This window comes from Peromyscus eremicus, chromosome 3 (genome assembly GCF_949786415.1).
Source record: "Peromyscus eremicus chromosome 3, PerEre_H2_v1, whole genome shotgun sequence".
In the NCBI taxonomy this organism is placed as follows: Eukaryota; Metazoa; Chordata; class Mammalia; order Rodentia; family Cricetidae; genus Peromyscus; species Peromyscus eremicus.
Window position 1 is genome coordinate 142296624 of NC_081418.1, and position 14922 is coordinate 142311545.

Here is a 14922-nt window from a genome sequence, read left to right on the forward strand (position 1 = left end):
TGACAGACAGCAGCTGCAACCCAGAATACTATACCCAGCAAAACTATCTGTTGTAATTAAAGGAGGAAAAATGATAAAAACAGACTGAAAAATTCATGACCGAGAGTAATCTACAGAAGATGCTCAACCTTCTAAGAAAGGTATAGTCATGAGGCTACTCCAAAAACCAGACCAGAACAGCAGATAAGCAAATGAGAAAACACCAAACACTCCAGAGCCAATGAAGTGATAAGAATACATACCTTTCAGTAATAACTCTGACTCTTAATGGTCTCAACCCCCCTAATCAAAAGACACAAAATAATAGATTGGATGTGAAAATAAGATCTACGTGTTATCCCAAAGAAACATGCCTCACCATTAAAGACAGTCAACCTTGGGTGAAAAGACAGAAAAGGCATTTTAAGCAAATGGAACTAGGAACAAAGCACATTCTAACATCTGACAGAATAGAATGCAAATCAAAATTAGTCAAAAGGGGACCATGGAAGTTTGTAAAAGCACTCACCACACAAGCCAATGATCTCAGTCAAATTTTTGGAATTCAAAAAAGCCTGATGTCATGGAGCACATCTGTAATCCCAGCACTCCTACAGTGAGATGGAAGGCAGGCACATAAGAATCATCCAGAAGTTCATAGACCAGTTACTGGAATTTTCCAGAGTGGCAGAAATAACAAAAAAGACCTCGACTCCAAAAAAAGAAAAAAGGCACTGTGGCATGTTCAGACCTTTACTCACACAAACACACACTAATAATATAATAAATTAGTCAAAAGAGATAAAGTCATATATACAGAATAAAGGAACAAACCAGTGTTCAGTTGGAACCCCTGCTCCCCACTTGCACAAGCTGGGAAACCCCATCTTCCCTACTTCCCCCAATCCCACCTTGCTGAGTGAGATAACTATGAACTAAGGAATGGCACCCAAGTACCCGCCCAGGGACCTAGCTTTTGACCATACTTGGGCACTGTCTCAGCTCATGGCTGGCACATCATCACCCCTTGCCTAAGGTCTATAATACCTCCCTGCCTTAGCCTAGGCACAACTTCTCTGGTCCCGTTCTTTGGGACCAGTGAACCCACCCAGGAGCCATGACCAATAAACCTGCATTTATCTGTTTTTAATCTGGTCTGATCTGGCCTTTTGCATTGACAGAAACTTATCACCCAGCAAGAAGGAATTCAATTTTAAATGTACATACACTAACCATGGGTGCACCTAATTTCATAAATACTAATAGATGTAAAGACTCATTAATCCCCACACAACAATAATGGGTAGCTTCAAATTATAAGTCAATGGACAGACCTTACCAGTAAACAGGTCATACTGACAAAAACTCACCAAGAAATGTGAGTTCAATGACATCATACGCAACAGACATTTATAGACCATTCCATCCAAACACTGCAGAACACACATTGCTCCCAGCATCCGTGGAACTTTCTCTAAACTAGACCATATGTTAGAGCACAAAGCAAGTCTTAACAAATATGAGAAAAAAATGAAATAACTTCTTGTATTTTATATGACCACAATGAAATAAAACTAGAAATCAACAACCAGAGAGACCATAGAACACACACAAATACATGGAAATTAAACAATGGCACTACTGAATGACGAATGGGTCATCAAAGAACTCAAGAGTGAAATAAAAAGATTCCTATAATTGAATGAAGATGAAAAGCAACATACTCAAATCTATGTATAAGTACTGATACTAAAATACAGAACAACCTTCCCCCAGAGACTTCAAATAACTTAACAATACATATTAGGGTCTTAGAAAAACAAGAAGTTAAATCCAAAATAAGTAGATGAGAAGAAATAATTAAGATCAGAACAGAAATTAATGAACTACAAACAACAAGAAAAAAATGATATAAAGAATCAATGAAACAAAGAGTTAGCTCTTTGAAAAGATAAGATTGACAAACTCCTAGTCAAACTAATCAAAAATGAGAGAGAGAGAGAGAGAGAGAGAGAGAGAGAGAGAGAGAGAGAGAGAGAGGAGAGAGAGAGGAGAGAGAGGAAGAGAGAGGAGAGAAGGGGGAGAGAGAAGTGAGAAAACCCTCAAAGTAATAAAAATAGAGATGAAAAGGAAAAGATCACAACAGATACTAATGAAATGCAAAAACTCATTGGGAGGACATAATTTAAAACCTAAACTGGAAAATCTAAAAGATGTAGATAAATTTCTAAACTCATATGGCACACCAAAATTAAACTAAAACTAGATAAACAATTTAAACAGATTTTATAACAAGCCAAGAGATTGAGGCAGTAATAAAATTTAAAAACAAAACAAAACAAAAAAACCCTTAACCAAAAAAAAACCCCAAGCCCAGATGGATTCACTGCTGAGTTTGAGCAGAACTTTAAAGGACTCACGCCATGCTTCTCAAGCTAGTCCATAACACAGAAGAGGAAAGGATACTGTCAAACTCTTCTTATGAAGCCTTTATTGTCCTTGTATAAACTGAGGACGCAACTACTCCAAGGTATGGTGGATGGGTAGGTTTTTAGTGTAGATTCGAGGAAAAGGACAGCCAGAAGTATCTGGAAGAGTCTGGAGCAGGGAGAGAAAGCAGTAGACTAAAAATGGCTGGCAGACTGGACAGGGCCAAGAGAGGAGAGAGAGACGGGAAGGCAAGACAGGAAGAGAAAGAGCGTGTGGGTAAAGGAGACCAAGAGAGAGAGAGAAGAGAAAGACAAAAGAAGAGTACATGGCCAAAATGGCAGGGTCATTTGGGAATGAGAAGCTCGGTGACCGAAGCCCATGAGCTGGAGAAGTTTCGGACAGCGAGTGGGGTGAGAACTGCTGAGAAGAGCCATGAGTACAGAGTGAGCCTGGAGGCCAGCATGTGCTTTGGTACGCTAACAGGAACCACAGATAGTCATCTGTCCAGTTTCTTTTGGACTTGACAGTCCTCATTGTCAAACCACACAAAGTATACTACTACAACAACAAAAGAAAATTATAAACCAATCTCCCTGTTAAACTTAGATGTAAAAATCTCAGTAAAATACTTGCAAAAGAGATTAAAGAAAATAAAAAATAAAGATTGTTCACATGATAAACTTGGCTTTATTCCAGAGATGCAGGGATGATTCAATATATGCAAATCAATAGACACAATATATATCACTTAAGTGGACTCAAGGACAGAAATCACATGACAGGCTCAATAGATGCAAAAACAGTGTTTCATAAAAACACAATATCCCTTCATGATAAAAGCGCCAAACAGACTAGGAATAGAAGGAACACATCTCAACATAATTAAGGATCTAAATGTCAAATCTATAGCCAACATTACACTAAACAGGAAAAAATTCAAAATGTTCTACTAAAGTCAGGAATAAGACATGGATGTCCACCTTCTCCTCTTAATGTTTAGCTTAAAGACTTAGCTATAAAATAAGAGAAGGAAATATAATTGATACAAATAGAAAAGCAAGAAGCCAGTGTGTTCTTCCTTATTTGCAGATAGAATCTATACATGAGACCCTAGAGACTCCACCATGAAACTTTTAGATCATATAAACATTTTCAGTAAAGCAATAAGATACAATATTATCATTCATAAATCAGTAACCTTCCTATATACCAATATAAAAGCTGAGAAAGAAGTCAGGAAAAACAATTTCATTAAAAATTACTTCAAAACCAAAAAACATTAAAATAATCCTGGCCCAGATACAGACCTCAATAATTAAAGCTTTAAAGCATTCAAGAAAGAAATTTAAAGACACTAGAAGACAGACCTGCCCCCAAACACGTGGATTAGAAGAATTAATATTGTGAGAACAACTTCAAATTTGATATATTCCCCAGCAAAATTCCAGAATCATTCTCACGAATAGGAAAAAAAAAAATCTAAAAATGCACATGCAGTCAAAGACACAGATAGCTAAAGAAATCCTGAGCTAAAAGAATTCTCGAGGCCTCAGTATACCTGATTTCAGTTATACTGCAGAACCAGAGTAACAAAAACAACACAATACTAACACAGACCCTAACATGCCAATCAGTCGAATGGAGTAGGGGGTGCACATAGAAGTCCACCCAGCGACAGCCATTGGCCTTTTCACAAAGATGCCAAAACTACACACCGGAGAAAAGATAGCGTCTTACCAAACAGTGCTGAGGAAACTGGCTTATCCACTTGTGGAAGAATGAAGCTAGATCCTTATCTCTCACTCTGTGGAAAAGTCAACTCCAAATGAACGCAAATCCCTAATGTGTGTCATGAAACTGCTAGAAGAAAAAATAGGAAAAACATCTCAAGATACAGGCTTGGGCAAGGCCTTTCTGAATAGACCCCAGTCACTCAGAAAATAATGTCCACAATTGACAGATAGGACCTCACGAAATTGCAAAACTTCTATATAGCAAAAGAAACAGTTACATGAGTGAGCAGACAGCATACAGAATGAGAAATCTTTGTCAGAAATACAGAGGATAGATATATATATTCTCATTCTATACTGGGTTGGAGAGATGGCTCAGAGGTTAAGAGCACTAGCTGCTTTTCCTAGAGGTTCTGAGTTCAATTCCCAGCATCCACATGGTGACTCACAACCATCTATAATGAGATCTGGTGCCCTTTTCTGGCGTCCAAGCATACATGCAAGCAGAAGACTATATGTAACAAATAAATAAAGATTTATTTAAAAAAAAAAGAAATTATATGCCCCAATAAATGGACTAACCAAATTAGCAATTTTCAAAAGATTAAATACAAATGGCTAGTAAACATATGAGAAAGTTCAATCTCACTAGCAATCGGTGCAATACAAGTAAAAATTAAATTCTTTCTTACTCCAGTCAGAATCACAATCATTAAGAAAACAAAAAAACACCCATACATGTAAAAATAAAAATAAGCAGAATCTTCCCTCAATTTTTTTTTTAAGAAAAGGAAACAGATAAATGTGGACTAGGATGTGGACAAAAGGGAATTCTTGTGCCCTGCTGCTAGGAATGTTAAACTAGTCAGCCATTGTGGAAGTCAGCATGGTGGTTTCTCAAAAAGCTAAAAGAGATCAAGCAGGTGACTCACTGTGTCACTCCTGGCTTACCCCAAGGACTCAGAGTCAACCCAAGGAGGAGTCCCTTGCCCATTGATCCTCACAGCACCGCTCACAGTAGCTAAGTGATGGATGCAAACCAAACCAGCCCAGGTATGCAACAACGGAGGACCCGACAGAGAAATGTGGCGTGTCTACACAGTCGATTTATTTTTTTTCCAACCATAACTACATTCATGTGACATGAAAGTAGAAGTAAAACTACCCAGAGGAACAAAGGGGACTAACAGGAGGGACATGCTCAAGAGAAAGGACATGAAAGGACAGTCACAGCACATTGCACACACTTGTATGAGAATGCCAAGTGCACCATTCACAAGGCGTAGAAGCAATGGAAGCCTTTGCGAAGATTGTGTACCTGCAGCAGATTAGCTGGTCAGTGAACACTGACTAAACTGATAAAATGCAAAGCAGAGAACCATCAAGACAGGTCCACCTATCTGTGCCCGAGGGCTATGAAAGAGTTTGTTTGGTACAGGGTATCTCCGTGCTTTTCGAGTCAAATTACTTGAGCAAAGGGCAGCCTCTCCTTCAGTTAAAGAACTGGAGGCGGAGCTTAATGAGGAAGTGGCTTCCTTTCTTAAGCCTCTTTCCTCGGTCTTGGTCCCCAACCTGAGGAGCCTGTGCCAGGGAGCTACCAGCCACTGAGTTGTGTGGTGAGAAGCCAAGACCCAGCGGAAGTTTCCTCTCAGCGGCGCGTTCAGACACGCAGGTGTACAAATAGCACCTGTTACCTGACCTGAAGTCAGAGGAGACCGGCTGACAGCCTGCAGACCAGGTAACAACAGCAGGGGACAAAACATGAGTCTGGAGCTCACAGCCAGGTTGTACTGGCCAAAAGAGACCATCTAACTCAGGAATTATAGGCCCCTGTAACAAGTGTTCTTATCTTGTGAGCCTTGGAACGGCAAAGTGACACTGAGAAGCTAGTTCTTTGGAGTTTCCAAAAAAGGGCAAGATAAGTTATGAAGTCTCTCTCTCTCTCTCTCTCTCTCTCTCTCTCTCTCTCTCTCTCTCTCTCTCTCTTTCTCCTCTGTGTGTGTGTGTGTGTGTGTGTGTGTGTGTGTGTCTGTCTGTCTGTCTGTCTGTCTGTCTGTCTGCCTGCCTGCCTGTCTCCCTCTCTCTCTTTTGAGACAGGGTCTCTCTGTGTAGTCCTGGCTGTCCTGGAACTCGCTCTGTAGACCAGGCTGGCCTCAAACTCAGAGATCTTCTTGCCTCTGCCTCCACAGTGCTGGGATTAAAGGTGTGCGCCACCACACCTGGCAGAAGGATTCTCTTTTTATCTCCCTTCTCCAGAGGTGTTTGGATGGTAAAGAGTTCATGGCTGACTGTGGTCTTTTTAATTGCACTCTTCTCTCTCGGTGTAAATATAACAAGGTGTGTAACGGCATGATAGCTGATGAGAGCCCGCAGAGACGATGAATGCACCTTGGAGAAGGGTTTTTGGTTGCAGGATGGGACCCCCTGAGACTGAACCTGGAGACATGAGCACTCTGCAGGAACTTAAGGTTCAGCCTAGTCCTAACAGGCTCCCCAAGGAAAACTCTCTTCTCCCTGAGTTCTCTGCCCCCATTTTCCCAGTCAGGGCTTTCATCCTTCTGTGTGATAAACAGGCCCAAAGTGTTGTCTGTGTGTTTAGCTTCTGTTGTGAGAAATTAAGGCATTTCATCTCGGTCTTCATCTTACCTTCAGAATTGAAAAATATGTCTTATCCATGGAGATGACAGAGAGGCAGAAAGACCAGAGACACAGAGTCTGGAGAAAGGCAAGGAGGGAGATGTGTAGACTAAGTCCACCTGGCAAAGGGACACAGGATGCTGAAGGGGCAGCATGAGATGCTGAAGGGGACCAGGCGTAACGGAGTTCGTGGCTGAGTCTAGGGACCTCCCTGAGAAGAGTGTGTTAGTACAGAGTTATACTCGGGCTTGTGGGTTCTCCCTGGTTCTCTCCTCCAAGGCAAGCAGAAGTGAGGCAAACCAAATGAGGTCCCACCTGCAGCTGAACCCAGACACGAGGCTGTGGAGGCCTCTCAAGGAACAGTGAAATGTCCCTGCTACTTCCTCTGAGCACTCATCCACCTGCCTCGGGGAGGGAAGTAAAATCTTGTCTTCACCAACACACTCACAGTCCACTGGGAAACTTCTCGTGTGACTGCCACTCAATAGAGTCTTGGTGGCCCCTGCGGTCCGGTCCTCCCAGAAGAACACTAACACACGAGCAACTGTCTTTAGAGGATGCTCAGGGACACCCTCGGGAAGGAAGGGAAAAGAGACCAACGAAGCTACTGCATTTGCCTTTGAGAATATGGCCTTGACTAGGCCAAAACTATAGTTGCAGCATAAGAGAGAGGGTGTGCCCCTGAATCCTCGAATTAACATAAGCCTCTGAGGTAGCCCTTGGGACATCACAAACACAAAATTTACCATCTGTGTTTCTATGGCCCAGCAGTTGGGGCGCCTTCTATTAAGTAGAAAGGTCACTGGGGATCACTGAGAAGGATAGTGACAATTCTCTTACTGCTTTAAAATAAGACCACGCTTTCATCTTTGTGGTAGGTAGCTCTCCCTTAATTAAGGGTCAGTGTAAAGAAAAACCTATACCTTTTCAAACCTCAAAACCCTTCATTTTATCTATTCTTTGAGAATTTCACACATTTATACAGTATATTTGGGTCATATACACACACTCTCTCTCAAAATCTTACCTTTCCTGCAGTCCACGCTGGCCTCAGACTGCCTGTCCCGTCTCCACATGCTCTCTTTGCCACATGCATTCCAAGCTCCGGCCACAGAACCCTGTCTTCCTTCTGTCTGTCTGCAGCCATGGTGCCCTGACCATGATCTTTCTTCTGCTTCCCTCCTCTGTCAGTTGACCTGCTAGATACAGGTCTCCCCTTCTACAAAGTGGAAGGACTTCAGGTTCCCTCCTCAGCTCAGTGGTTTCCCCAACTTCAGACATGACTCCTGAGTCAGCCATTTAGGAACTTGTTTCTCAGAGAAGTCGGATCCTTCCTCTCCCGAACAGCACGCATGCACAGCTGCGGTCTGAAGCCTGTTCCTGTGTTCCACGATGCATCGAGACATTTGGGGTTTGTTAAAGTCCACGAAAATCTCTCACAGAGGCTCGGGGCTCCCTCATCATCCTCAGATGAAGCGCTTATGGGGCAAGAGTGTCCGGCACACGGCCGGTCCGGCACACGGCCGGTCCGGCACACGGCCCGTCCGGCACACTGCCCGTCCTGAGCTGCCCAGTTTGTTTGTCTCTAGTTTTAGATGGGGTCTCTCTGTGAGACCAAACCGGCCTCAAACTCTCACAGATCCACCTGCCTCCACCTCTTCCTCCCGAGTGTTGGGGTTAGCTGAATGCCCCACCACACCTCACCCAAACCACCCAATTTAAAAGGAAGCTTCCAAAACCCTCCCCTGAGAAATCTGGGCTCAGTCTCACCGAGTCACAGTCTCGCCCACTGTGACTGAAGACCCCACTGTGGCCATACCTCCTGGCTGATTCTTTGGCTTGCCTCAGGTTCAGTCCCAACGCTTTATCCATTAGGTCTCGGGACTTCTCAGCAGCATCTCTTATTCATGGTGTGGTCAGATTTAGCAAATACAAGACATCCAGTTGCAGTGAACTTCACATAAGCAAGTTGTGTTTTAGTTCAATTTGTAATATTTGGCACATAGTTATAGTAGCATTTATTTGTAATTTATCAAGCAAACTGCCCAAATTCATATTCCACAAGATACCTCGTGTTTCATCTGTCAGTCTTTTCATTCATTCATTCATTCATTCATTCACTCTTTACATTCGTTGAGCACCTGCAAGCCATCGGGCGCTATTCTAGGTGCTGGGAAAGCTAGGCAAAGCTCCACTCTTCTATCTGTATCGGTAACTCTTCTTGTTGCTGGACAAAACACTTGGCAGAAGCATCTTAGGGAAGGGAGGGTCTGAGGGGGCTCACACTTAGGGAAGGCCTGGCAGGGAGAGTGTCTGTAGCTGTGGTGGCAGGAGCTTCCGGTGGCTGGTCACACTGTGTCTCTTGTCAGGAAGCGAGAGATGAATTCCAGTGCCAGCTCACTCTCTTCCTCCCTTTCTATCCAGTCCAGGGATAGTGCCACCCACATGCAGAATGGGTCTCCCTTCCTCAGTTAAACCTCTCTAGAAAGACCCTCACAGATATGCCCAGAAGTGTGTCCCCGAGGTGACTGTAAATCCAGTCAGGTGACAGTGAAGGTTAGCTGTCATATCCGTACACCGTAAATACCCTTACCGGATTTGCATACACAGCACAAAGACTTAGAGACACAACTCACTGCCATGGAATCAAGCATCATCTGCAGACCACCCTCACTGCCTCCGTCATCGGCATCTTTAAAAATGTGTTTGAATTCAGATCTGAAGGAGGGCCACTCATTGCATCCGAGGGGTGTGTTTAAGGGTCCTTTAGTCAGTGACGCTCTCCCTACCTCGGTATGTGTTCGTGTGTATGAACTCCATAGATCTGTTGAGAAAACTGGCCCATTGCCCCATTCTTTCTTTTTGAAACAGTGTCTTTCTTAGTAGCCCTGCTTGGCCTCAAGTTTGCAACTCTCCAGCCTCAGCCTCCTGAGTAGGTGGGATTATAGGCTTGCATATAGGCTTACACTCCTCTGCATTTATCTTGTAGCACTGACCACATTCTGGATTTAGATCATTGCTTCCTCATGATCATTGGGCTTCTGCGTCCCATGCTCCCTGTAAACTGGCGTTAGATCTAGAGACTTGATCAGATTAAAATCTGATTAAATTTCTTTCTTTCGTGTGTGTATGTGAGCTTATGAGTTTATGTGCACCACATATAAACAAGAGCCTGTGGGGGCCAGTAGAGGGCATCAAATCCCCTGGAATTAGAATTACCGATGCTTGAAAACCACCATGTGAGTGTCAAAAACTGAACCCAGGTCCTCTGCAAGAGGAGTAAGTGATTTTAAGAGCTGAGCCATCTCTGTAAGATCTAATTTTTTTTCATCATATCATAATTGTTGGGGTTTTTTTTTTAATCACAAATAATGGCTCAGAATGCTCATGTTAGCTTTAGCAATGGGTGATTGGTCATTGAGTCCAGGAGCTACTGCTATGATTAAGGTTTGAAATCATACTCTGGGGGTGGGGATGGGAAGCACATGCCACAGCAATGCAGGTGTGGAGGAAAGACAATGACTTTGGGGAGTTCTCTCCTTCCACCTTGTTTCGAGGCAGGATCTCTTATAGTTTCTGCCATGCTGCCTATTCCAGGCTATCTGGCCCATGAGCCATTGTACTGGCTCATTTTTTTTTTTTTTTTTTTTTTGTCAACTTCACGTAAGTCATCAGAGAGGAGGGAACCTCAACTAAGAAAATGCCTCCCTAAGATTGGGCTGTAGGCAAGCCTGTAAGGCATTTTCTTAATTAATGATTGATGAGGGAGAGCACAGCACATTGTGGATGGTGCCATCCCTGGGGTGATGGTCCTGGATTCTAAAGAAAGCAGGCTGAGCAAGCCATGAGGAGCAAGCCAGTAAGCAGCACTTTCTATGGCCTCTGCATCAGCTCCTGCCTCTGGGTTCCTGCCCTGCTTCAGTTCCTGTCCTGATTTCCTTTGATGATGGACTGTGATGTGGAAGCATAAGCTGAATAAACCCTTTCCTCCCCAAGTGGCTTTGGTTATGGTATTCATCACAGCAATAGTAACCCTAACCACGATAGCCATCTTGCAGGTGACTCTCCAATCTCTAATCTTGTCACTGCATACATGTGTATGCCGTGTCGGACTTCTCCTGTGGGGTCTGGGGAACAAACTCGTGTAGTTAAGCTTGTACAGCTGGTACTTTTGTGACGAAGCCATGTAGGCAGGCTCTAAGATGTACAGCCTTAAGAGGTTTGGCTACTGGGTGGAACCTGGGTTGAGGGATAACCAGAAGGAGAAGAGAGAGAGGATCTCACTCTGGGTCCAAGTGAGTCGTGATGGTGCCCTGAAGAGAACAGAGGAGCTGAGGTGGTAGAGGGCATGGAGAAGGGATACAGGACAGATGAGAGATGGGTGAGTGAGTGGGAGGAACTGGTGACTAGTGAGAAGGCCTGTGTGGGGAAGACTGGACAGATTGGCTTTCTAGGCCAAGAAGGAACAGTGATGAGGACGTAGCAAGAATCATGTCCTCCAGACAGCTAAGTGGCTCCTGACAGCGCCCTAGACCTCGGGTGTAACGAGTGTGCAATTGGAGGGTTGAGGAAAGACGGAGTGCCAAAGCATAGGAACTGGCCCAGAGTGTGAAGAAACAGAAAGGGAGGAAGAATGCCAGTTAGAATCCCCTGTGTGCTGGGTCACACCCATCACCAGAGGCTGCTTTGTGGACAGGGGAGGAGGTGTATAAATGTGACTGTTTAGCAGGTGTTGGGTTTTACAAGTCCGTAGCTGCCCTGGGAAAGCCGCTTCTGCTCCTCAGTCTTCTCCTGGCTTTTTGGCCCAACCACCCTGCAGTTCACAGCTACCTTCCACTAGAACTTGCCTAGTTAGGCCATGGGCCTGGCCATGAAGCTGCTCCTCAGAGGAGTCAGCTGGCGCCTCTTCTAAGTAAAGCAGGGATACCACCTCAGCAACGGGAAGTGTGAGCCTGTGGAGGTACTGGAGCCCTATCCCTCCGTCAAACATCAAAGCCAAGGTAGGGGAGTTAGAGAACATTCTCAGTCTAGACAAGAAGAGGTTGGTTGGTTGATTGGTTGGTTATTTCCTTACAGTGCTGAGAACCCAGGGCCCTGTGCATGTTAGGCAAGCATACTGACACTGAGCTATATCCTGGACACTTGATCCTCAGTCTGTATGGAAAACAAGGACCAACGAGATTGAGTTGCTCAATGATGGTGTGGGTTTGAAGCTGTCAGACCAGGGCCATGAGTCCAATCTACACCGCGTCCTACCTCTTCAATTCCTGTCTGCAGGTTATTTCCCTGTCTGTATCACATCCTACCTCTTCAATCCCTGTCTGTACCATGTCCTACCTCTTCAATCCCTGTCTGTACCATGTCCTAACTCTTCAATCCCTGTCTGCAGGTTCTATCTTGTTCCTTTGTAGGTTGGTCCTGGCATGACAGGTATAATGGAAAGAAATGGAGGGATGTGCCAGGGAATTCCATTAAGATCACTGTAGCTTGTTTATGATTACAGCATCTTCAGCTTTCAGGGCAAAAACCCAACAGGACCGGTGAGAAAAGAAAACATGGCTAAGAGCCCCACCAAGGACAGAGGTGGGGAAAGTTACACAGTCCTGCACCACACAATAATGTTTTGGTCAACAATGGGCTAATACAAGATATAAGGATCATCCCTTGAGATTATATCACCAAGTGATATGATACCCCTCTTAACTTGTATCAGTATACACTGTTTGCACAAGGTGCCTAATGACATGTTTTCAAAACATGTCCTTGTCATTGTCTGATGTGCACATGACAGAAGAATAGAATAGTAGCTGGCCTGAATTTGCAATCTTTCTGCCTCAGACTCCTGAGTGTTGAGCGCAAGCACCATGCCTGGCATAGCTACCACTTTATATACATGCATAAATATATATGTTTATATATACACATGTATTATTTATTATTATTGTATTGTATAATGTGTATGTGCATACACATGCCACAGGGCATAAGTGGAGGTCAGAGGACAACTATATGGAATCAGTTCTCTCTTTCCACCATGTGGGTTCTGGGGATCAAGCTAAGGTTTCTAGGCTTGTGCATCAAGTACTGTACTTGCTGAGCGATCTTACCAGCCTCATAGCCACCACCTTTGAGCAAGGTATTATGCCAAGACTTCTCATGCATTGTCTTCTACACTCATAGTACCCTCTACACACAGCAATGGCTGTTATAATTTCTAGTCTGTCTACAGAAAGCTCAGGGTTAGAGACATAATGCATTTTTCCCTGGGGCACAAAACTAGTCATTGGTGTGGGCAAGATTTGAACTCAAGGCCATTAGACACAAAGCGCAAGGTGTTTGATGATGTGCCCATGACTGAATTTTGAGTGAAATGAGAAGTGGAAGATCAGGCTTTCTGGCATCTGGGATGAAAAGGGAAATGCAGTCCTTAGCGTACAGCAAAGCAGATGCTCAGCCAAGGTGAAGGTATGCTAGCAGGAAACCAGAAGGGACTAATTCTAGAACAGCTTCAGCAAGGGAAATGGAGCAAAGTCCATCCTCTCTGTCCATATGGTTACTTGGATGGAAATAAAGATGACTGAGACACTTCCAACCATTTCCAGGCTTGGACTATTCATTCTAAATCATGTATGCAATCATGTCCTCTCCCACCTGAACACAAACAAGCTCCCCACTACGTCCATTGATGCCTTTCAATTTTGTAAAATAAATAAATACAGAAACTCTTACCCAGTGACAGCTTAACTAGAGAGCCAATTGCAAGAAGGAAACCAGAGAAGCAGGGGCAGAAGGAACCTCACAAAGGAGAGGGGGGAAAGCTGAAGGCATGTGTTTATTTCTACCTCCTGAGTTACCCCCTCCCATAAGAATATTCCTTGCCCTCATCCCCCCACAGCCGTGGACTCCATTGAAAGGACTCACAGAAGAAGCAGGGACCCCTCAGCCTGGTGGTCTAAGGCCACCAAAGTCTGGCCACAACTGCCTTTTTACTTATTTTCCCTGAATGACTCATACTTAGTGAGTTTGGGGCTAGCCTGGGCTATATAGTTCAAGCCCTGGCCATCAGATGCTTGTGTTGTACCATTCAGTAACCTTCAAGCACATATCCATGAGTCTATTCTCTGCCCATGCAGTTTTAAAGCTGAATGTACATCCCCAGCCCAACTCTTCTGTCTTTCAACTGCCTTCACTTGCGTTTGAAACTGGTTTGTTCCTGCCTCTGCACACCCAGCTGACTTCACCTTTGTTAGAGCTCTTACTCTATCGTTACCAGGCATTGTCTATGCTCTGTCTATTCCTATCCCAGTAACGCAGTGGCTTTTCCCACACTGCTTACTCCTGGCTATCCTACCCATGTGGGATCAGAACCAAAGGATGTGTTTTCAGTTCTTCCTCAGGCTTTCTCTGAATCTGCAAAGTAAATGCCTCCACATGTAGAACACCATGTGCCATTTGTCATTCCAGACCCGACATGTGCAGCACCAGTGAGTGTGACCTGGAAGACATCCCCCTGGAGGATGATGACCCAAACAGCCTGGAGTTCAAAATCCTGGCCTTCTATGCCAGGCACCATGTCTTCAAGAGCACGCCAGCTGTCTTCTCACCCAAGCTCTCCAGAACAAGAAGTTTGTCCCAGAAAGCCCTGGGGACTTGGTCAACTGATTCCTGGACACAGGTGCCATTGCCTTGCAGAAGCTCCCCCTCCAGTGAAAAGCACTTAAGCTTTGTCAAGAAGAAGTCTTCCTGGAGAACGTTCTTCAGAGCAACAGAGAAGGAGGAAGGCCCACCGAGCTCCCCCAAGGAAGTCCATACTCAGGGTGTTCCGGGCCCCTTCGTGGTACAGCGTCAGGGCCTCCAGAACCAGCACTGGGCCAGGTCTCTGTCCAATGTGGAGCAGCGCCTAGAGGTGGAAGGTAGGCTTTGCGGAGGTCTCGTCCTCACAACCGTCTCCTTCCACGTGTGTGCCGAGTGGTCTGCCTCCTCCTACCTGCTGAAGACAGGCCTGGACTTTCCACTTCATTAACCTTGTATCATAACCACCCACTTTTCCCAAGAAAGGAAGGAGGTGGGTGTGAACCGTGGCTGCAGAGGTTTTCCGGCTCCGTGACTATAAATAAGTTTGCTTCGAGAGAGGAGCACCAAG

At 44.6% G+C, this 14922-nt stretch overlaps 1 protein-coding gene across 3 annotated transcripts in view; it reads left to right on the forward strand.

The window, feature by feature from the left end:
• The window catches only part of Bcl2l14 (BCL2 like 14), a 40128-nt gene that overhangs the window by 11896 nt on the left and 13310 nt on the right, over nt 1-14922 (forward strand). For 2 of the 3 annotated variants that reach the window (XM_059258697.1, XM_059258698.1), the window contains exon 3: nt 14244-14692. In XM_059258697.1, the coding sequence (XP_059114680.1) occupies nt 14251-14692 (442 nt within the window). In that variant the 5' untranslated portion in view covers nt 14244-14250. Of the gene's footprint in view, nt 1-5747; nt 5881-14243; nt 14693-14922 lie in introns of those variants that run through there. The other variant, XM_059258699.1, reaches the window with a different exon arrangement.